The sequence below is a fragment of the Pleurodeles waltl genome, chromosome 2_1 (genome assembly GCF_031143425.1).
Source record: "Pleurodeles waltl isolate 20211129_DDA chromosome 2_1, aPleWal1.hap1.20221129, whole genome shotgun sequence".
NCBI lineage: Eukaryota > Metazoa > Chordata > Amphibia > Caudata > Salamandridae > Pleurodeles > Pleurodeles waltl.
Window position 1 is genome coordinate 196849129 of NC_090438.1, and position 24472 is coordinate 196873600.

At 43.1% G+C, this 24472-nt stretch overlaps 1 protein-coding gene across 1 annotated transcript in view; it reads right to left on the bottom strand.

The window, feature by feature from the left end:
* PASD1 (PAS domain containing repressor 1) overlaps positions 1-24472 on the bottom strand; it is a 267352-nt gene that overhangs the window by 91358 nt on the left and 151522 nt on the right. The window contains exon 11 of the mRNA XM_069205967.1: positions 502-649. Coding sequence (XP_069062068.1) covers positions 502-649 — 148 coding nt within the window. The remainder of the gene's footprint in view (positions 1-501; positions 650-24472) is intronic.

The following is a 24472-nucleotide window of genomic DNA, read 5'->3' on the forward strand; positions in this document are numbered from 1 at the left end:
TATGCAGAGTTGTAATACAGATATGCATCCATTATTACTTTTTTTTAGACATACGTCTGAGTTCACCTAGACACACATTATGAAACTAGCCCCTATGTCAATAATGAGCAGCATCTGATACTCTAGAACAGTGGTTCCCAGCCTGTGGTCCAGGGATCGCTGGGGGTCCACGAAGCCTCCTCAGAGGGACGCGACTGCTTAGAAAATTAAATAATATTAACAGATTAGGTCCCCAGATTTCAGTAATGACTCAGTGGGGGTTGGGGGGCCTGGATTCCAATAATAATTCAGTGGGGTGGGGGGGCCTGGATTCCAATAATAATTCAGTGGGGTGGGGGGCCCAGATTCCAATAATTATTCAGTGGGGTGGGGGGGCCGGGATTCCAATAATAATTCAGTGGGGGTCCCCGAGTTCCAGTAATGATAAAGTGGGGGTCCACAAAAGTAAAAAAGGTTGGGAACCACTACTCTAGAACACACCATATCACCACTGATTCCTACCTCACAACCGTGTGCGTGCAAACAATAAACTCTGGCTTGGAATTCCACTGGTGGTACGTTATGTAATAGTGAGTTTGCAACCATATCCACTGCTGCCCTTTGGTCAAAAACCGATAGTAGCAGGACTTCCCTTTGCCGAACTGCATCACTGTAGAAGAAAGAACATATTTAATAGGTACCTTCAGAAAACTTCCACATACAATCGACTGTATTCATTTTCACAAAAAATGCTTTAATTGTCTTAATAAATCACAAAGTCTTTGAAATAAAAAGATCAGAAAAGACAGAACTTTTCAAATTCACTTACGGTTCTAATTTTCTGACAGTTTTTCTACTGCTGCCATGGTGCTGCCTGGCCATATTAGTGGATTCGTCACATCTAATGATATAGACAGGGTCTTATATCGCCAGGCCTCCGTGCAGGTATATTGAAAACCTTCTCAAAGAGATTGGTACCCGTTGATAATGTACAATGCGTCATCGATAGGCGTAAGTTTAACTAAACATGTTTGTTAATAATCCTTTTCATTCTACACTGATGGATTTTCAAGTGTGTCCTTTTTTAAGATATTAATAATCTAATGATCTTTGTAAAATAGAGAGAGATTGGCACCTATTGCAGTGCTCGCGTGTATGCAGGGCAGTAAAGTGCTTGTGCTCTAACCATCATCCAGTTGCAACCGGTGCGGAATACCAAGGCTGCGTAGTCTTGATTCCCCCTCATACATCTTACATCCATCACCAGACACTCCTTGCCCCTCAAAGTCACTACTGCACGTCCATTTTCGCTCCTGCTTTCTCCTTTTGTCATTCTTTTTCCATCTTTCTCTTCTTCCTTTTCTACCCCCTTTTGTATTTTTCTCTCTCTTGTTCTGGATCAGAGTCTAATCAGGAAAAAGAAGTGCTTATGCACCAAACCACCGGCTCAATTTAAGCACTGGTGCTTTAAATAACACTAACCTAACAGCTTAGAACAACTCCTCAAAAGGTGGAACGCCAAAAAATTAACACACAGCTCAGCAAGTTGTAAGTGACCACCAAAACGTTATTTTGGTTCTTTTTCCCAAACAAAATATCCATGTTTCATCTTAACATCATCACTACATTGACTTACGTCTGCAGTACTTCATGTGGTTCTTGTTACACCCCTGTAGCTGAGGTGTTAACCAGAAATTTCCTAACTGTGGAAAACCTCTTTATTTTCACCAGTGCAAGTTTGAAAAATTGTCATTCACCATTTGTACTGGTGATAGGCAGTGTATGAAACTTGGGGCCAGATATACAAAAAGGTTTTTTATAGTTGCAAACAGTCCGATTTGCAGAATCGGGCCATTTGTCACTGCATAAGACCATTTAGGGATGTGCAAATGCTATTTTGCAATTAGGTTTGTGATTCGGTATTAGGAAGGGGCGTGTTAAGGGCTCCCCTTCCTAATAGGGACTCGGAGGGGGGATGTATGAATGTTTTGGGACCAGTATGCTTGCGCAAAACATTTGCAAATTACTACCAACTTCAAGTTGGTGGTAAGCCATTCGCAAATGGGAAGGGGTTCCCAAGGGACCCCTTCCGCTTTGTGAAATGTGGGTGTACACATTTTTTAAGAGCAGGCAGTGGTCCCAAAGACCACTTATTTAAAAAGCAATCACAGACATGGTGGTCTCCATCCTGTGATTTTGGCCATTTCCAATGGGAGGTAAATTGCGACCTACCTCATTAATATTGATGAGTCAGGTCCATTTGCGACCCACTGGGAATCGCAGATAGTGTCAAACACACTCTACCACATTGCTGTTTGTGATTTCCTATAGCGAATCGCTAAAATTTGCTATTAGGAAATCGCAAACGCAATTTCATATATACAGGGAGTGCAGAATTATTAGGCAAGTTGTATTTTTGAGGATTAATTTTATTATTGAACAACAACCATGTTCTCAATGAACCCAAAAAACTCATTAATATCAAAGCTGAATATTTTTGGAAGTAGTTTTTAGTTTGTTTTTAGTTTTAGCTATGTTAGGGGGATATCTGTGTGTGCAGGTGACTATTACTGTGCATAATTATTAGGCAACTTAACAAAAAAAAATATATACCCATTTCAATTATTTATTATTACCAGTGAAACCAATATAACATCTCAACATTCACAAATATACATTTCTGACATTCAAAAACAAAACAAAAACAAATCAGTGACCAATATAGCCACCTTTCTTTGCAAGGACACTCAAAAGCCTGCCATCCATGGATTCTGTCAGTGTTTTGATCTGTTCACCATCAACATTGCGTGGAGCAGCAACCACAGCCTCCCAGACACTGTTCAGAGAGGTGTACTGTTTTCCCTCCTTGTAAATCTCACATTTGATGATGGACCACAGGTTCTCAATGGGGTTCAGATCAGGTGAACAAGGAGGCCATGTCATTAGATTTCCTTCTTTTATACCCTTTCTTGCCAGCCACGCTGTGGAGTACTTGGACGCGTGTGATGGAGCATTGTCCTGCATGAAAATCATGTTTTTCTTGAAGGATGCAGACTTCTTCCTGTACCACTGCTTGAAGAAGGTGTCTTCCAGGAACTGGCAGTAGGACTGGGAGTTGAGCTTGACTCCATCCTCAACCCGAAAAGGCCCCACAAGCTCATCTTTGATGATACCAGCCCAAACCAGTACTCCACCTCCACCTTGCTGGTGTCTGAGTCGGACTGGAGCTCTCTGCCCTTTACCAATCCAGCCACGGGCCCATCCATCTGGCCCATCAAGACTCACTCTCATTTCATCAGTCCATAAAACCTTAGAAAAATCAGTCTTGAGATATTTCTTGGCCCAGTCTTGACGTTTCAGCTTGTGTGTCTTGTTCAGTGGTGGTCGTCTTTCAGCCTTTCTTACCTTGGCCATGTCTCTGAGTATTGCACACCTTGTGCTTTTGGGCACTCCAGTGATGTTGCAGCTCTGAAATATGGCCAAACTGGTGGCAAGTGGCATCGTGGCAGCTGCACGCTTGACTTTTCTCAGTTCATGGGCAGTTATTTTGCGCCTTGGTTTTTCCACACGCTTCTTGCAACCCTGTTGACTATTTTGAATGAAACGCTTGATTGTTCGATGATCACGCTTCAGAAGCTTTGCAATTTTAAGAGTGCTGCATCCCTCTGCAAGATATCTCACTATTTTTGACTTTTCTGAGCCTGTCAAGTCCTTCTTTTGACCCATTTTGCCAAAGGAAAGGAAGTTGCCTAATAATTATGCACACCTGATATAGGGTGTTGATGTCATTAGACCACACCCCTTCTCATTACAGAGATGCACATCACCTAATATGCTTAATTGGTAGTAGGCTTTCGAGCCTATACAGCTTGGAGTAAGACAACATGCATAAAGAGGATGATGTGGTCAAAATACTCATTTGCCTAATAATTCTGCACTCCCTGTATGGCCCATAGTCTTCACTTGTGTGCACGTGTCTGTGAAAGACAGAGAGTAATGTCAAAGTTGGCAGCGACAGAGAGCACTGTGAAAAAGATGGCATAGTGTAAGGGCCGTCAGGTATGTGAAGGAGGAAGGAGCAATAGTGTGTGTGAGAAGGACCATTAAGGGGGTTTGAGGGTGAGGAGGCTATGTGCGTGCACGCATGTGAAGGGGTGTTTTAAGAGAGGACGGTGAGGGAAAGAATGGGTGACACGAGTGTTTAAGACAAAGAAGAGGATCTTAGAGAGAAGGGTCTGCGAAAAAGATGCGTGAAAGGAAGCCATGATGAATGAATGTATAAGAGTGAATGGTGAGATGAAGAAGGAGAATAGGAGATATGGGTTGGTGAATGATGTGAGCTGGAGGAAAGTAAGAAGGACAAAGCACGAGTACGAGAGATGAGGTAGGTGGGACAGAAAGGAGATGAGGGGATAAGGAAGGGAAAGGGGTGTTGAGCACTTCTTAAAAAGAGGTAGGAGGATAAACGATAGGAAGGAGTTCATGAGAAGAGGTGTGAGAAAGAGAAGATTATGTGTGAGACTGAAGACAAAGCTTGGACAATATTTTGGGAAGGGACTTCTAGGTGGATACCCCGGATGTCCACCAAGAGGAGATGCTACATTAACTTTAAAAGTAGCAAATGGGGCATGACTGCTAGAGGAATGAAAAGAACCCCCCCCCCCCCCCCCCCCAACATCCAAGTGGACTATTCTTTCTCCAATGACCTCCAACCCCTGCATACATAACGGCAGTTACTGCTCATGGAGGCAGCTAGTCGTCGCTCTATGAGTTAATGCACCTGCTGCAGAGACGATGCATGGTCTAATGTCCTCTTCGGTATCGAGCACCAGGGGTCAGGGGAACAGCGGGGGCGCCAGAGCCCAGTCGGTGAGGACAAGAGCTCAGCATATAAATTATGCAAAGCAAACCGATTGAAAATGCATTTTGCTTTTCGCTTTCAGCCGATTAGCTTTGCCCTCGCTGGTACAACTGCTGCAGAAGATCCTATCACACAAGCAGCAGCATAGCTGACTAAGCACATCACTAGTGCCCAGAGCACCTCATGTTCAAATAAACATCTGCTGCAGAACATTGGGTCACGGGCAGTTACCTCGCGAGCTCATTGAGCTCAATGACATTCCTCGCATCAGCACCACATGCCTCCGAGCTCGGACAACGGAGCCTCGACCCAAGCACTTTCGTCATTGTTACGAAGCTGGAGATAAACATTTCACTTAAAAAAGAAAAGTTCGTGTTTCAATTTCACCCAGTTGAGAAATACCGCTGCAGAGCATGAGGTTAGCAGTGGAGTGCTCCAGCGAGGTGAATGCTGCCATTAAAACACAGTTATTTGCAGATTTCGAGTCCTCCCTGCCAAAGCTACCTCTATCATGGGAAAAAGTAGAAACCTGATGTTTAATGTAAAAAAAAAAAAAAAACAGGTTGTAAAGGCTAAACAGAGATCTCTAAAAAATAACAGAGTGGCTGAACAATATGGCCAGAGGATGACTGACGTGACTCTAAAATGTGCATACCTCGAAGCCTCGCAATCTCATGATGGTGGCCATCTTGGGGCCAGGCTGTTTTTGTCTGTAAAAACATGATAGGGTGGTCATATTGAAGTCAGACTCGCAGGAGCCCTGTCTAAAAATATAAACTAAAAAAAGTCATTTGGCATGAAAAATAGATTGCTTTATTTATTCTTCGCGTGAATGGGATAAACACTTTATTGTGTGGTGAAAGGTGTTCTTTTTTTATGTAAAACAGTTCCTCGTTCATTGCCACGTAAGCAGTGCATTGGATGAGTAATCATATGACAAACAGTCAACGGCAATAGCTGAAAGAGTAATACTCATGTGGGGAGGACCCACAGCTCACCTAAGACAATCTAGACCTACTACTGATCGATTCTGTATAAAAAAGCATATATGGAATAAAGACTATGGGGGTCATTACAACATTGGCAGTAACTGCCACCTACCGCCACAGCGACGGCCACCAACATACCGTCGCCGTGGCTACCAGCTGCCCACCCGCATTATGACCCTTGATGGAATTCCGGCAGAAGGCTGGCAGAATACCGCTGACGGTCATGGCAGCAGATGGCGGTAAGGTGGCGCTGCTGTCAGCAGCTGCCCCATGCCAGCAAAACACCACCGACCATATCATGAGCAATGATACGGCCTGGCGGTGTTCCGCTGGTGGACGCTGCTGCTGACAGCAGCGCCGCGACCCGTCTCCAGGTGGAGGACCCCCTGCAAGCAGGTAAGTCGGGTTCTCCAACAGTAGAGCGGGATGGGGGGTGTTGTGTGCGTGTGTGGGGGTGATGTGTGTGGGGGGGTGTCTGATTATGACTGCATGCATGCGGGTGTGAGTCGCCTTGAATGAGTGCGTGAATGCCTGCATCTGAGTGTACGTGTATGTTGTGTATGCATGTGTGTGGCAAAGTATGTTGGTGTGTGTTGCGGTGTGTGGGTATGTATGTGTGCATGCGTGGGTGGATGTGTGTGTATGTGTGTGCGCGTGTGGGTGTGGAGGTGTGCGCGGGGTCAGGAGAGCGAAGGGGAGGGTGGGGGCGGACTCTGGGGAGGGGGGCGGGATAGACCCCTATTATGCCATGGAAAGAATATCCTGGCACTGATAGTGATGACGCAGAAAAAGAGGGTCCAACATATATTCATACATATCGTGTAATCAAAACATATAATGTAGTGTGATTTTAGTAAAGAAAATAATGTACGAGGGAAATTGTGCCCTCGGGGTAGTTCGCCATCATTGTAAACGAGTTTTATTAATCATGAAGTATTGAAAATGTAGTAATCCGTCATAATTGCAAATGTATGCCATGATTTCTTGTTTGAAAACTGTTTTGCTTAGCTTAAATTTAGTACAGGCTTTGGCCTAGTTGCCTGGTCTCAAATTCTAACTGCGTGGCTTTTCCTTGAACTAATGAAACATATATTCTTGCTTGAAGTTGTATTTTTCCAGTAGAGCTGACTGATACACTTATCTCCAAGGTTTCGTACTAGGCCGGTTTCATCCCCTTTGATACAATGTCAGTCTGCAAGTGCGGACAATGAAGGTACAGATAGTAAAATAATTGGCAAACCATGTTACAATTTGTGTTCCAAGGCCCCAAGGACAGTGTATGCATAAATGAGCGCTAGTAAAAGACAATTTTCATTGGACAATTTGAAGCCAACCTATGAACCCTCCAATGGAAGACCCTGCAGAATTTGGAATGTTTCTTACTTAAACCCACTGGACAAAGAGAAGTCAGCCATTTTCCTCGATGCCAGTTTGAAGCCAGATGCCAGACTCCATTTTGGACGACACCCTGATGCCCTTTTCTTCATCTGAGAGAAAGAGACTTTAAGAATTCTCACCCTAGAGACTTTAACCTTGATTTGCCCCGTCTTGCCCATGCAGTAACTTTGCCCCATTCTCCTTGCCGCTGCAAGGAAGCTTGCCCTTAACTTTGCCCCTTCTAAACTTGCCCCATGCTGATCGAACCGGTACCTGAAGGACGAAGACTTTTCTTGAATGCTGATTGTATTTGGTAAATATGAAAGGATAAATGTATTATGCATTGTGTTTTTCCTTTTAGGTACCAACTGCTATTTTGATAGGTTCCTAGCTAGAAGTTTTCCAAATTTGTGTTGACTAAATTCGTTTTGCATGAAGTCCCACATGCCAATGCTAATTAGAGGTTAGTCGAGGTATTCATTCAATGTACCATGCTAAATTGAAATCTTGTTATGCTGACCAATGTATGAAATTAGTCAAATACAGTTAGTCATATTAGTGATTTGCATTGCCATAACTGAGTGTATCATTATCCAGATTTTGCGTAGATTGCGTTTCTTCCGCCGTTATGGACAGCCAGTAATGTTCATATACATATATCATTTGGTTTTGAGACTTATATACATCGTGTTGGCTTTGTTAATATAGGGAAATAAATTCACTAACTTTTAATAAACTGGTGTGGTTATTCATGACTGAAAGGTCATGGTGCGCCGAAATACCAACTGTTATTGATTTCTGATGTGCTATATTGATCTATTAATTGAGTATTGATTACCGATTACAATAGTTATTGGTTATTGATCTGAGTGACTCGACTATTTTAGGATGAGGAGAGCCCGACTCGGTTAAAAGATTCAACGACCTCCAACGTGTCCAGGTACAGATAATTTATAAGGGCTGGACGCGTTATCAGTAGATGGTAGCAGAGATTGATGGTTTAGCCCTTTGGGACCCCATCCGGACAATAGACAGAGTCAAGTTAGAATTTTCTTTGATAAAACAAGTTGGAGGGATGATGATGCCCTAAGTCCCCAATGACTTTCCCGGAATCTCGGAGCTTGCGAATGAGGAACATGGAGGTATGAGAATGGTCTCAGCGTTTCTAGTGACGGTATGAGTGAAGTTAGGGTTTCGCGCTTGCACAGCTTATCGCCGCAGATTAATTGAGAAGTTTGTGAGGATTTTAGGGGGGTTAAAAGATATTAGAGGAGTGTTACTCCAAAAGTGTGAGAGTAGGGAAGTCGTCGAACTTCACGTGTGTGTAGCGATTTGAGCAGAAAAAAAAATTGTCCACGTGGTTGTTGATGTTGAGACGGGCCCTGAAAGGTCAAGAGACTCCGGAGTATGTTGAAAAGTGTATGTGACACTTGTTTGATGTTGTGATCTGGTCAGGTTTAATAGGTTGATCGGGCGTGGTCAACAAGTCGGTATGAATGTTGCAGAGTGAAAGAAAACTTCGACTTTGAGATTTGACGAATTCTAAAGTGCACTAGAATAGTTAATTGATCAGTTGAGAGTAAAGTTTGCGGGTCAAATTTTGCTTGCGAAAGTGGGAAACCGAGAAAGATGGAATAACTGCTGAGGCTATTGAAAAATCCCTAAGGTTTCTGAAGCGATTGTATTACCTTTCCTGTAGTAAACCGACAGATCTGTTTATTCTTTTGGTTAAGTGCTCGCGTTATATTGCAGAAATTAGTTTATGAGTGAAGCCGAATGAAAAGAGGACAAGCCACGGGACTTTGTCAGCCGCAGTGTGTGAGTGTGACGTCACTAGGAGCGCGCTGGGATAGGTCGGTTGGTGAGAAGGGTCGCGCACGGATTGGACACAGTCCGTGAAGCGCAATTGGAAGGGGAAAGGCAAGCGAAGAGTATTCCGGGAATTAAAGTCACTTATTGATTACATATTTTAGAAAAAAAACAAAAGACGGAAAGATGAAATTTTTCAAAGAATTTAAGAGTGCCATGAGGGGAGATGTTTATATTAAAGCAAATGTAGGAGAAGAAACACCGCCTGAGGGTACATCAGCTTACATTGTCATTGAAGAAAACGGTGTAGCACCATGTCTTTGGTTAAAACAATGGTGCAAATTAACAGAGAAACATGGTAGTGTAGCGTTCCCTATCCACGGGTCGTTTAATCTAAGAGTTTTAGAAAATCTGAGATTTGCGCTATACGACATTAAAGTACCTCCAAGACCAGCACTGTTTGAGGCACTAGCAATTTGGGAGCTAATAGCTAGAAACCAACAACAAAAGAAGTTCGAGACCAGAATAAGAAAAGTAGAAAAGACACTAGCGGATGCTAGATGGGACAGTACACAAAAGGTTTGGAGATCAGACGTATTGCAGGGGATTAAATTGTTTCCAGCGATTACTGATGAAGCGGAGACGGAAGGAAGGAAAGCCACCTATAAGACAAACAGGAGTCAGTCCAGAGAGAGAGAGAACAATAGAAACTCGAAAAGGGGAGACGAGTCAGATGATGAGGAGTTCATTATACAATTGCTGAATGATCGCCCGCCACCGTATGTGGAAAGCGAAAAAGGCACAAGCATTAGTACTGCCCCTCCAGAACCAGTGCAGGGTAATGTAACACCAAATTTGAGAATATCTCAGAGGCCGAGCAGCTCCGACATGCCTTTCACACCACAAATACCACAGATTCAGAGAATATACCCAGACGTGCCTACATTGAAACCTGCTGATAACTATCAGCCACAGGTTCAAAGGCACTGCTGTGATGAGCATAACATGGGAATGACTTCTGAGTCAATGGCGCAGGGAGGACAAAACTATCAGAGACCGACATTGATTCAAGCTGAATCAACACAGTTCTCGATGCCCCAAAAGCAGACACAAGAAGTGCGAGTAATAGAAAGCCAGTTAGGTATGCCAGCAATGATGAACCACAATGTGGGGATTAACATGCCACAGAATTCGGGCAACAGACAGAATCCAGACGCGATATCTCTGCCTATCACTGTAGGTCCACCAGTACCACTGTACATACAGGCAAATTCAAGCACAAGCGACCAAGGGTTAATGATACAGAATGGGACAGGGAGAAGATGCATAGAAACCACTCCAGAGACAACTCCGATAGCGGCACTGCCAAATGGATCTGGGTCCTTGTCGGAATTCAGTCCAATTCCAATTTGTGCTCCGTCAACCGTGGTAAGGTCACATCCACCACTATTAGTACCGTTAACCTCAGAGACTGAAACATTACAGAAACCATCAGTAGCAGTTGATGTAACTGCTACACTGATGTGACTGAACGTGGAACAGTTAACACAATGGTTCATCAGCCTGAACTCCCCACAGAGTACATCCAGCGGGAAGGGAGAAGAATACCTGAATAAAATAAGGTTGGGTATGGAGGCAGATGAACTGGTAGAGGGAACAATGGGTTTGAACAGATTAGAATCATACACAGAGGAAGAACTAAGATACATGTGCCCTAGGATTACAAGAGAAGTAAGCAGCATACATAAGAAGTTAGAAGAAATTGCAGACAGAAATGAGATCGATATAAGTAAGACTAAACACCTGAGCAGAAGTTACAGGTTAGACTTTGAGAGAAAAGATTTTGAACACATGATATCCGCAGGGATGAAAACACACCTTAAAGAGATACTGCAGAGTGCACAGGTCTGGAGATGTTTAGACAAGTGGGAAAGCAGGTGGGTTAAGAAAAAGGACAAAAAGAAAGAAAATACTCCAGAGCGGAATGAGAAAAAACAACAGAATGACGATCTGATAACTATGTTACCAATGAGAGAGACAGCAGGGGGAACACTTGTACATGTACCATGGCACAGGTGCGATATTCAATCCTTTACGGATGACTTTCCCAAATTGAGAGAGAAGCCGATTGAGTGGTATCAACAAACAGATAGATTTGTGAAACTCGCGAAATGTCTCTGGGAAGACCTGAATACTTTATTTGAAATCGTGGTTCCGGCAGATTTGTGGGAAGATTGTAAAAGGGCTGTAGGCTGGCCGACCAGTGAACCAGAGAGAGATAGGGACACAGGTGCCCCATCACCTACGGTAATGAGTTTGTACCACAAAGTGATCGAGCACTTGAAAACCAAGGTTGCGTCGAAAAATGTGGACTGGCAAAGGATTGACAGGACCGCCCAAGAGGTTAAAGAGTCTATACATGCGTATTATGAGAGGTTGTTGAAAGCGTTTAAGAATTACAGTGGCACGGAAACGATTGAGGCAAAGGACATGCTCCATTTTGTGTTCAGGTTTGTGGAAGGGTTGAGACCCGAAATCAGCCAGATGATTAAAACGCATTTGATTTGTTGTCAGTCAAAGTCGATTGATGAAGTGTTGAATTATGCAAAATACTGCAGTGATGAGATTGAGACAAAGCAGAAAAGATTGAAAGAAAAGGTGATGGTGATGCAGCTCAGAGCAGCTCAGACAGGTTTACAAGGTTTGCAAGGTTTTCAACAACAGATGCCGCAGCAGCAGCAGCAGGGAAATGCTATGTTTCAGTCGCAGATGAGAGGCAGAGGCCGAGGAGGTTTTGTGAATAATGGTCCTGATTTGAATACCGTTATGATTCCAAATGGTATACAGGCAATGAAGAAGGTGATGCCATGTCACACGTGCGGAATTGTCGGGCATTGGAAACGGGAGTGCCCAATGATGGTGCAGGAAGGTGTAGGTCAGCAAAACAATGATGTCAATGCATTCCAGACTATGAGAGGACCGAAACTGAGAGGTCCAAATCCAAATTTCCAAAACAATATAAACCAGCTGCAGGGTTTACAACCCATGCAACCGCAACAGGTGCAAATGCCCCGTGTGCAAATGACACAATTGCAGCCAATGCAACAGCAGTTTCCTATGGTACCTAATAAGCAAATGCAAATACCCTTAGCACCAATGAATCAGCAGCAAGCAATGCTTCCTCAACAGGTCACGGGTCAGGGAATGAGTCAAAATGACACAGTACACCAATTCCCACTACACAGCAAGAATGGAATAAACGATATATGGGAGAGTGAAAGTTCAGATGAGGAGGGAAATTGTGTGCTTGCAGCATCCTTGGAAGTTGATCAAAAGGGTCCATATGTGGAGGGAAGAGTTATGGGTCATCGCGTTTCGTTCTTGGTTGACACAGGAGCTACACGTTCCACTATCAGGAGCATTGAAGTACCAAATTTGCCACTTTCAGGGAGAACAGTTCAAGTAGTGGGAGTAGCAAACAGGTACCTGACAAACCCAATCACAGATCCAGTTCAAGTCAGAATTGGTAACTACCAAGGGTCACATAAATTTGTGGTATGTGACTCAAGCCCGATATCACTGTTAGGGAGAGACCTATTGTGCAAATTGGGATGTTCGATTATGTGTTCAAACAATGGAATTAAAATTCAGACAAGCAGTGATGGGGAAGAAAAGGACAGTGTAGGAGGGGATGAGGTGGAGACTGTTGATGAAGAGTATCCCCTGATTACCCTTTATCCGATGATCACTGAAGCAGATATTCCTGCTGAGTTACAGGAGACAGTCGGAAAAGAAGTGTGGGATATGACAGGAAAAGAGGTGGGATTGGTGAAAGGAGTGGAACCAGTGAAAGTGACTGTAAAACCCAATGTAACCTTTCCCCAGACCCCACAGTACCATATGGCACAAGACACCCTCATGAAAGTCGCCCAACTCATTGATGAGTTTGTAAAACAGGGAGTACTGAAAGAGGTGTTAAGCAGTCCATGTAATTCACCAATTATGGGACTAATGAAACCGAGTGGGAAGGTCCGAATTGTTCAGGATTTGAGGAAAATAAATGACATAATAATCAAATGTTGTCCCGTAGTACTGAATCCAGCTGTGATAATGTTTCAAGTTCCCTGTGATGCTGAGTGGTTCTCAGTTGTCGACTTATCACAAGCATTCTTTTCTGTGCCCCTACATGAGGACAGCCAGTTTCTCTTTTGTTTCAAATTCTTAGACAGAGTTTACAGTTGGTGTTGAATTCCTCAAGGGTTTTCGGAGTCACCGTCAATTTTCAATCAGATTCTAAAGAAAGATTTGGAAGCGTTGGAGTTGCCATTCGAGTCAACCCTAGTACAGTACATTGACGACTTACTGATTGCATCTAAGACAGAAAGTGACTGCACAGCCGACACCATTGTCCTATTGAATCATTTGGGAAGGAATGGACACAAGGTGTCTCCTTCAAAATTACAGTTCTGCCAGAAGAAAGTGAAATATTTGGGTCACCAAATAGAGAAAGGGTCACGAAGAATTATGAAGGAAAGGATAACGAGTGTACTTCAAATGAGTCCCCCAAAGACGAGGAGGGAGGTGAGAAAGTTTTTGGGAATGGTGAGCTACTGTCACCAATGGATCCCCAATTTCTCAACCCTAGCAAAACCTTTACTGAAACTGACCCAGAAGGATGCGCTAGATGAAATAGAGCTGAAAGGAGATGAGATGGATGCTTTTATTGAATTGAAAGAGTGCATGTTCAGGGCTCCAGCTTTAGGTATGCCTGATTACACAAAGCCTTTCACATTATTTTGTCATGAATGTGATGCGTGTTCCTTGTCTGTCTTGACCCAAGCCCATGGCGGCGTAAACAGACCAGTAGCATATTTTTCAGCTACTTTGGATCCGTTCGCAGCAGCACTGCCAGGGTGCTTGCGTGCCGTAGCCGCAGTTGGTATCAGCCTCACTCAGAGTGAAGGAATAGTGATGGGACACCCTTTAACAGTCATGGTCCCTCACTCAGTCGAGATACTCTTGACACGTTCCCGAACACAACACATGACTGGTGCTAGACTCACAAGGTATGAAACAATAATTCTGGGATCACCTAATGTGCAGCTGAAAAGGTGCAGTACGTTGAACCCAGCAACCTTGTTTCCCAGTGAAAATGCCGAAATTGAGAACGCTGAAGACATCGAGCACCAAACCAAGACCTGATATCAAAGATACCCGATTGGAAGAAAATGATCAAGTCATTTTTGTTGATGGTTCATGTTTGAGAGATGCCCTGGGAATATTAAAAGCAGGATATGCTGTATGCACGGTAACAGGTGTTCTGGAAGCATCTTGGCTTCAAGGAGTTTACTCTGCACAAGTAGCGGAATTGGTAGCCCTTACTAGAGCTTGCCAACTCTCTGCATTGATGAAAGTCACCATCTACACTGACAGCCAGTACGGATTTGGAATAGTGCATGACTTTGGACAATTGTGGTCACAGAGAGGCTTCATGACCTCTTCAGGATCACCAGTGAAAAATGGTGAAAGAATAAGAGAATTGTTACATGCCATTCAATTGCCAGGGGAAGTAGCAGTGGTAAAATGCGGTGCACACTCGAAGGGACTAGACTATGTTTCTCTGGGAAATGGATATGCGGATCAAGTCGCAAGGTTTTGCGCATTGAACTGTATATTGCTCAGGGATGAATGGAATTTGATAAATGAGCCAGAACTCGAACCAAGCGAAATCTTTGCTCTAAAGGTTGTAGATACAATGGACGAATTGAAATCCTTACAGAATGATGTCAGTGAGGATGAGAAACTCTCATGGACCAAATCACAATGTGTAAAGAGACTAGATTAATTATGGGTTTCAAGTGAAGGGAAATTTGTTCTACCAAACAGCCTTTTGACACAGATAGCCAGATTTTACCATGGACAAGCTCATCTTGGGAGGGATGCCATGATTAGATTGTTAAAACTGATTGGTTTAACCCCAAATTCCGTCAAGTTGCTGAAGCAGTTTGCCATCGTTGTGTCATTTGCCAACAGATGAACGCAGGGAAGGGAACCGTAGTAAATTTGAGCCACATTGGAAGAGCAGGGGGTCCCTTCAGCAGGATGCAAATGGACTTTATTGAGATGCCTGTGCATGGAGGCTTGAAGTATGTGTTGGTGGTTGTGTGCATTTTTAGTCACTGGATTGAAGCATACCCTACACGCAGAAATGACAGTCTCACAGTTGCAAAACTACTCTTGAGAGAGTTAATACCACGTTTCGGATTTCCGATCTCCTTAGAATCAGATAGGGGAAGTCACTTCAATAACGAAGTAATAAAATTGCTTTGTGCAGCGCTGAACATTGAGCAAAAGTTGCATTGTAGCTACCGCCCTGAAGCCTCAGGTCTAGTGGAGCAAATGAATGGCACATTGAAATCAAGGATGGCGAAAATATGTGCATCAACAAACTTAAAATGGCCTGACGCATTGCCTTTGGTGCTAATGTCAATGAGAAACACCCCTGACAGAAAGACTGGACTGTCTCCGCACGAGATTCTCATGGGCAGAGCTATGAGACTTCCAGCAGTTCCTGCAAATGCTCTTTTGAATATTACAGATGATATGGTGTTAGACTACTGCAAAGGTCTAGCTGATGTGGTTCGCTCTTTCTCTCACCAGGTGGAGGCAACCACCTTGCCACCGATCCAAGGTCCAGGACACGCCCTGAAAGCAGGTGACTGGGTCGTGATAAAGAAGCACATGAGGAAGTCGTGTTTGGAACCCCGTTGGAAAGGACCTTTTCAAGTGATTCTGACGACTACCACCGCTGTGAAGTGTGCGGGAGTTCCCAACTGGATTCACGCCAGTCACCCAAAGAGGGTATTGTGTCCCACATATGAAGAAGTTGAAGCACTGAAATCACCAGTGTCTGATAGCAAAGTGCCAAGCGCCGAGACAGAGCGAAAGGGAAATAGAAGCGAACAGGCAGAAATAGAGGAGGGAGAAATAATATCTGAGGACGAAGCAACTGATTCATTTGGGGAAGACCAAGGAGGAGCCTCAGAGAGTGACGAGGGCCCGGAAGGTGACAAAGAGCCTGAAACAGCTGAAAGTGACAAAGAGCCTGAAGAAAGTAACGGTGACAAAGGGCTCGAAACAGGTGAAGAAGCAGGAGAGCCTGATCAGAGGAGGGCTTTCCCAGAAGCAGACGATACAGGAAAAGAAAAGGAAAACCTGACTGACTCCCCAGAAGGAGGGGACAAGGCAGAACAGAACAAAACTGCTCAAACTCCTTCAGAAGAGATTGCAGGTCCATCAAGTGGACACAGTGCAAAACGAAGACCAAGCATATCGCCAGTAAAATTAAGAATTAGAGAAACGTTGAACGACAGTGAAGGGCCAAGAGTGAAAGAGAAAAGAAAGGAAGTATCTGACGCAATAGCAGCACCAAGCGAAGAGAAAGACTTGGCCAAGGAAGAAAGTAACAGCGAGAAAGAATCAAAGAGAGATGCAAAATTGAAAAGAAAAAGGATACCGAGCAAAAGATATTCTGGTCCGGAGTGGGCATACTTAGCCAATAACGATTGGTCAGACGAATTCGTATCCCTCAGTCTCGAGAACGAAGAGGCAGAACTTCATTTTGGCACATGAGAAATAAAACTTCATGAACATTACCGATTAAAGGCATTGATCACCTGATTGACTTTTCAACCGGCTAAGACATTGCTAACTTGATTGACTTTGAAACCGATCTTGAGACAACGCTGCTAACCGATAAGAGACTAAGCTGCTAAAGAAAACTGTGTGAACATTGAACTCGTTCAGCTTTGTAAATATCTGCAAATCCGTTTTGATAAAGTGTCTTCAACTTTCTGATTCTATACAGATCAGCTTCACTACACAGGGGCGTAAAATGAAGTGTTGTAAATACATGTGTGAAGGTTTAATAACCGCATGCGTACTAATCATTGTAGCAATAGTTCTTGGAATGCATGGTAAAAATGAGAGTGAGACGAATGATGCTTCTACTTCTAAACCTACTATTGTTACTGAACTAACAGCTCTGAAGAGACTCGAACAAGACGAGAGACATTTGCATGATAAGAAGGAACTTTCATCTAACGTTTTCTATCGCTTGCTGAGTGAGTATGTTGAGACCATGGATGCGAAAGATTGTTATGTGTGTACACAAATACCTACCTCAGTAGTGGAAGGGGTAACGTATCACAGCATGCCTCTTACTTACGGAATTACATGTAGTATAATAACGTCCAGATTTTATGGTCAGACGTACATTCATTATTTTTACTCTAATTATGATGTTACATTTGCATATGTCCCCATAATTGAGTACCTGAGTAAAATAGCTAGAGATTATTATTTCAAATTAATGAGGGAATTCTTTGAGCCGTTGTCACCTTTTCACACAGCACACGCACATAGAGAGAACCTTACATGCTTGCTTTCACAGGTAGAGATAAAGGGGGTTATTCTAACTTTGGAGGAGGTGTTAATCCGTCCCAAAAGTGACGGAAAAGTGACGGATTTACCACCAGACGTATTACGAGTCCATTATATCCTATGGAACTCGTAATACGGCTGGTGGTATATCCGTCACATTACCGTCACTTTTGGGACGGATTAACACTCCTCCAAAGTTAGAATAACCCCCAAACTTCTTAGACCACACTGATGATAGGAGGAAAGAAATGAAGGAGGAATTAGAAAAGGAATTACACAAAAGGACATCCATAGATAACTATGCTTTTGCCGCAATAAAGACACAAGGGAAAATAGCTTTAGATACATTGCATGTAGGGAGATTTTGTATACATAGACATAAATCATATTATGACACAGTTTTTGTGGGAACGAGTGAATGCAAACATACGTTTTTGTTTCAACCTAAGTGGACGTTCATGCTGAATGGACAAGACCCAGTTATTCCTGGGATATATTATATTTGTGGACTCAACGCCTATTATCGTCTTCCTAAAGGATGGTATGGGAGATGTTACTTGGGAATAGTGTTCCCAAAGATTTATCAACTGGATGACTTAACGAAATTTCCAAAGCTGTCTGAATCACATCATGTTCAGAAGAGAGAGACAGCTTCTGGTGTGGTAGGAGATATATTTGGAGCATTGATTCCTTCAGTGGGAGTCATATTGAATTCAATCAAAATACGAAAGTTGTCTACTATTGTGGATAACATTCTGACTAAGTTTTCAGGAGCTATAATCCTGATGGATGCTGAACTCGCTGCAGAAAGAGCTATGACTCTTCAAAATCGGCTTGCCTTAGACATTCTTTTAGCAAAGGATGGCGGCGTTTGCCAAATGCTTGGTACACGTCACTGTTGTACATATATACCAGACAGCAGTGGGAAAATTAGAACGATGCTTACAAATTTAACTAAAGAGAGTGTGGATTTAAAGGAATTGAAAGAACCAGGAGTTTGGGAGAAAGTTGGAAAAGGATTTGCTTCTGTGGAAAATTGGCTCAGCAACGTTTGGAACGGATTGTTACTAAAAATAGTAAAGGGAATATTAATAATATTAATTTGTCTATTAGGCTCTTGGGGAATATGGAAAGCTATCAAAATGTTAAAAGCAAGGAACAAAAGGAAAAGAGAAGAGAAAATAGAGAACAAAATGGTGGAAATATATAGAGAAAAGTCAAAAGGGACTAAAAGAAAAAGGGAATTGACTGAAGTGCCAAATTACTCTACAGAATTTTAATGGAATAAAAATGTGTGGGTGGATTTGATGTGATGACATAATTAGTCATCAGAGGAGGGATTGATGACGCAGAAAAAGAGGGTCCAACATATATTCATACATATCATGTAATCAAAACGTATAATGTAGTGTGATTTTAGTAAAGAAAATAATGTACGAGGGAAATTGTGCCCTCGGGGTAGTTCGCCATCATTGTAAACGAGCTTTATTAATCATGAAGTATTGAAAATGTAGTAATCCGTCATAATTGCAAATGTATGCCATGATTTCTTGTTTGAAAACTGTTTTGCTTAGCTTAAATTTAGTACAGGCTTTGGCCTAGTTGCCTGGTCTCAAATTCTAACTGCGTGGCTTTTCCTTGAACTAATGAAACATATATTCTTGCTTGAAGTTGTATTTTTCCAGTAGAGCTGACTGATACACTTAGCTCCAAGGTTTCGTACTAGGCCGGTTTCATCCCCTTTGATACAAGGTCAGTCTGCAGGTGCGGACAATGAAGGTACAGATAGTAAAATAATTGGCAAACCATGTTACAATTTGTGTTCCAAGGCCCCAAGGACAGTGTATGCATAAATGAGCGCTAGTAAAAGACAATTTTCATTGGACAATTTGAAGACAACCTATGAACCCTCCAATGGAAGACCCTGCAGAATTTGGAATGTTTCTTACTTAAACCCACTGGACAAAGAGAAGTCCGCCATTTTCCTCGATGCCAGTTTGAAGCCAGATGCCAGACTCCATTTTGGACGACACCCTGATGCCCTTTTCTTCATCTGAGAGAAAGAAACTTTAAGAATTCTCACCCTAGAGACTTGAACCTTGATTTGCCCCGTCTTGCCCATGCAGTAACTTTGCCCCATTCTCCTTGCCGCTGCAAGGAAGCTTGCCCTTAACTTTGCCCCTTCTAAACTTGCCCCATGCTGATCAAACCGGTACCTGAAGGACGAAGACTTTTCTTGAATGCTGATTGTATTTGGTAAATATGAAAGGATAAATGTATTATGCATTGTGTTTTTCCTTTTAGGTACCAACTGCTATTTTGATAGGGTCCTAGCTAGAAGTTTTCCAAATTTGTGTTGACTAAATTCGTTTTGCATGAAGTCCCACATGCCAATGCTAATTAGAGGTTGTCGAGGTATTCATTCAATGTACCATGCTAAATTGAAATCTTGTTATGCTGACCAATGTATGAAATTAGTCAAACACAGTTAGTCGTATTAGTGATTGCATTGCCATAACTGAGTGTATCATTATCCAGATTTTGCGTAGATTGCGTTTCTTCCGCCGTTATGGACAGCCAGTAATGTTCATATACATATATCATTTGGTTTTGAGACTTATATACATCGTGTTGGCTTTGTTAATATAGGGAAATAAATTCACTAACTTTTAATAAACTGGTGTGGTTATTCATGACTGAAAGGTCATGGTGCGCCGAAATACCAACTGTTATTGATTTCTGATGTGCTATATTGATCTATTAATTGAGTATTGATTACCGATTACAATAGTTATTGGTTATTGATCTGAGTGACTCGACTATTTTAGGATGAGGAGAGCCCGACTCGGTTAAAAGATTCACTGACCTCCAACGTGTCCAGGTACAGGTAATTTATAAGGGCTGGACGCGTTATCAATAGTGCCTACCGCCATGGTTTTCGTGGCAGTACTCTTGCCACGAAAACCATGGCAGTAGGCGGGGTCATAATCCCGAGGGTGGGATTGTGACGCCCGCTGGGCTGGATACCGAAGTCTCCAGCCCAGCAGTCGTTACCACCCTGGCGGACAGAGTGGTGCATTGGCGGTTTGGCTCAAGCCAAACCGCCAATGTCATAATTTGGGAAAAGGTACCGCCAGCCTGTTGGCAGTATCTTTCCCCAAATTACCGCTGACCGCCAGGGTCGTAATGAGGGCCTATATGATGTGGGATGATTCTGTATACTTTGAGATGTGAAATCACCCTTTCTGCATGGCTACCAATCTATAGGAGTTGGAATGATACACTGCCCGGCCAATAGCATGGGTAAGGGGGTAATACTCCTGTGGGGCAGAGTCAAAGAACACAATATATGTATTTTAATGAATAGGTAACAATACGTTGTGCTGACATCTGTGCTTTCAAGACAAACCTAAAAATGACTAATTGAAAAACACAAACTCAAAACGATTCTGTCAAAAAGGATAATAGCAAAACCACCTTAATAAAAAAAAACACCAAACTATATAGTCGAAAAGCTTTATATTAATATATTAAGGGGCATATTTATACTCCGTTTGCGCCGGATTTGCGTCGTTTTTATTTACGCAAATTCGACGGAAAACTAACTCCATATTTATACTCTGGCGTTAGACGCGTCTAGCGCCAAAGTCCATGGAGTTTGCGTCACTTTTTAGCGTGGACACCTACTTTGCGTTAATGATATGCAAGGTAGGCGTTCCCGTCTAAAAAATTGACTCCGAGGCATGTGCGCCGTATTTACACTCCCGGGCAAAAATCACGCCGGGAGTGGGCGGGTAAAAAAAAATGACGTCCAGCCGCTTTGTCGTTTTTTAGCGCCTGGTCAGGGCAGGCGTTAAGGGACCTGTGGGCTCGGAACGAGCCCAGAGGTGCCCTCCCATGCCCCCAGGGACCCCCCCTGTCACCCTTGCCCACCCCAGAAGGACGCCCAAGGATGGAGGGACCCATCCCAGGGAACATAAGGTAAGTTCAGGTAAGTAATTTTTTTTTTTTTTTGTGGCATAGGGGGGCCTGATTTGTGCCCCCCTACATGCCACTATGCCCAATGACCATGCCCAGGGGACAGAAGTCCCCTGGGCATGGCCATTGGGCAAGGGGGCATGACTCCCGTCTTTGCTAAGACAGGAGTCATTTCAATGGGGGTTGGGAGTTTAAAAAAATGGCGCAAATCGGGTTGAGGCGAAAATTTTGCCTCAGCCTGACTTGCCCCATTTTTTGGCGCCCAAGCTCCATATTCCCCTACGCCGGCGCTGCCTGGTGTACATCATTTTTTTTCACGCACACCAGGCAGCTCCGCCGGCTAACGCTGGCTAACGTCATTGAATAAATATGGCGCCCGCATGGCGCTTCAGAATGGCGTTAGCCGGCGTTAGATTTTTTGATGCACAACTGCGTTGGCGCAGTTGTGCGTCAAAAAGTATAAATATGGCCCTAAATGTTAAAAACAACAACTCGATCAAAAAGACTCGCACTCAAAGTCGAAATATGAGTGAAAAATGCAAATATAAACACTTCCAGGGTTGGAGTTGGACTGGCTTAAAGGACAATCTGGCAGTGTCAGATGGGCTGGTCTGACAGGTTTGCTGGCATGGGGTGCTTTTTGACTGTTTGCGGGCCTGTTTATGGTCTTATTGGCCTGTTTTTACTGTTTATTTCTCTGATATTACCACAAACGTTGCTTGTAGCAAGTACACATGCCATACCTAGTAAAACACTTATACATTGTGTCTTTTCAAGTTCAAAACTGCCCTGATCTGCAAATGTGGGGCACTTTTAAAGCTATCTCATTCACTAATGGGGCCAATTTTAATTTGGTGCTCGGGCTTATTTTTAAGCCCAGACCGTCCCTGAGCACTTCGTTGTAACTAATTTTCAAAGTCACTCATATGCAAAATGGCTCTTATCCAAACTGGGGAGAGGGAGCAGGAGGAAACATAGTAATTGGGCAGGAGTCGTTCAATTTAAATAAATCAAAAAGCGGTTGAAGACTTTCTCTCTCTGTTTCTTTGGTGCAATATGTTTAAACCTAAAAACATTACAATTCTCAGCATTTGAGCAAGGTGTTTAAATAAAAGTGTTAAAATGGACCAAATAAATCCTCATCATAAGAAGATCAAAAAAGGGTCTCTCAAGCCTTTCCCAACCTCGAGGTGCTCCAGTACCAACCCTGTTCCTAATCCTATCATTTCCTGGTTTTCAGCGACCTTGAACGCCCTCACCGAACAATGGGTGAACAGACTTATCTATGCCAAGGAGGCTCCCTTCATTAGTACCTCTGTGGCAAACCTCTCTGCCAACGCTTGGATTCGTTCCACTTGGCAATGACCCTTTGCCCACGGATGTTTTTGTCTTTTGAGAGTTCAGCGGCATTGGGAAACAGGTTTTTCACACATCTGTACTGAGTTAAGATTTGCAAACTCCATTCTAAGGTTTCGACTGTGCTGGAGAGCAGCACACGATTCCATTTTCAACCTGTTTTCAGCTTGTTACACCGTTTCCCGCTCGCTTGTATGGCCCGGGACTTGGCCTGTGAAATACCACCAGAGTTCGCTCATCCTTAACGTTGTCACATTGTCTTGACAGATACATCAATGACCTGGGAGCATTGAGTGACCCAATCACGTCCACCGCCGGACGTGGGGGGAGGAGCTGGTCACTGCCAGTGATGGGGCGATGGAGTGTCATAAAGCCAGGGTGTAATTTTCAGCAGGTCACATACAATCTCACATTAGGGAAACAAAGCAGTTACTAATTTGCCGTTAATCTGTCACTCTCTTTTTACCTGACAGGCTACAAGTGTGTACGGAATAAGTACACGTGACAATAACACAACAGGTATTATTTACAAATGGTTAAAATTGAAGTTACTTTGAGTGAGTATGGAGTACATGCCAGATCTTCTGTTCCCCCAAATTCGGAACATGGCCCAGCTGATAGAGATACAAGCCTATAACCATTGCCTTTCTAATAGTACACTGCAGCGCCAACTCATCCCTTCATCCTCTCGATGTTAATACATTGAGAAACAATTGTTTTGGGTAACAAAAACTTACACTCCTTAAATGACAGCAAGACAAGAAGACCTAGCAAACACATGGAAGCATAAACCTGATGGACTGAACTTTGACCTCAATATTTGAAAAGTTAATGAAATCTTTCATTTGTTTTGCAATTGTTGTGCTTACCACATGGCTTACGCAGAGTAGGAGTGCAAATAGAGTACTATCAAGCTAAATAAAAATGATTGCATCTCTTTTAAATCTGTCTCTGCAGCACTTTGACTCATTTGGTAAGCTAGGGCCATATGTACAAACACTTTTTCCCATAGACACAGAATGGGTAAAAACCTTTGCTACATCTGGCCCCTAATTTGAAAGGACTTCACTCTGTTTGAAGTTCTATACCATAGACTTTTATCAAACTGAAGTCTAAACTTCGAGCCAGCTTCAACCTTTTTTGCAATAGGCAGAGATGCATTAAAAACTTTGCTCAAGGAGCCACCATCAATGTGAAATAACGAAGAACCACTTCCAAAATGGTCGTTGGACCTTGCATCCTGATGCATTCTCAATAAGAATTTGCCACTGATTTGAACATTTCTTTTACCTTCGAGAACCTAGCATTCAAGCTCCTGTACAACTGATTTGAGGTTAAGGAACCTGCTTTGGATACTAGTATTTATTAATTTTTAGCGCCGCAATTGCGTCATTTTTTGACGCAAAATCGTCGCAAACTTATAAAATACAACTGTATTTTATAAATTTGCGCCGATTTTGCATCAACAAAAAAAAAAGACGCAAATGCGGCGTTAAATAAGTATAAATACGGGCCTAGATGAGACTGCCTCCAACTGGGGTGTATTTTGCCCCAGCCATTTGTTCAGCTGAAACCTTCTCGGGAGAAAGCCAAAACGTGAATTGGGGAGCTTCATCTTCTACCTTGGCCTACGGTGGACATTTTTCCACTTGGATTTGTTTTTGTTGAGTTAAGCTATGTT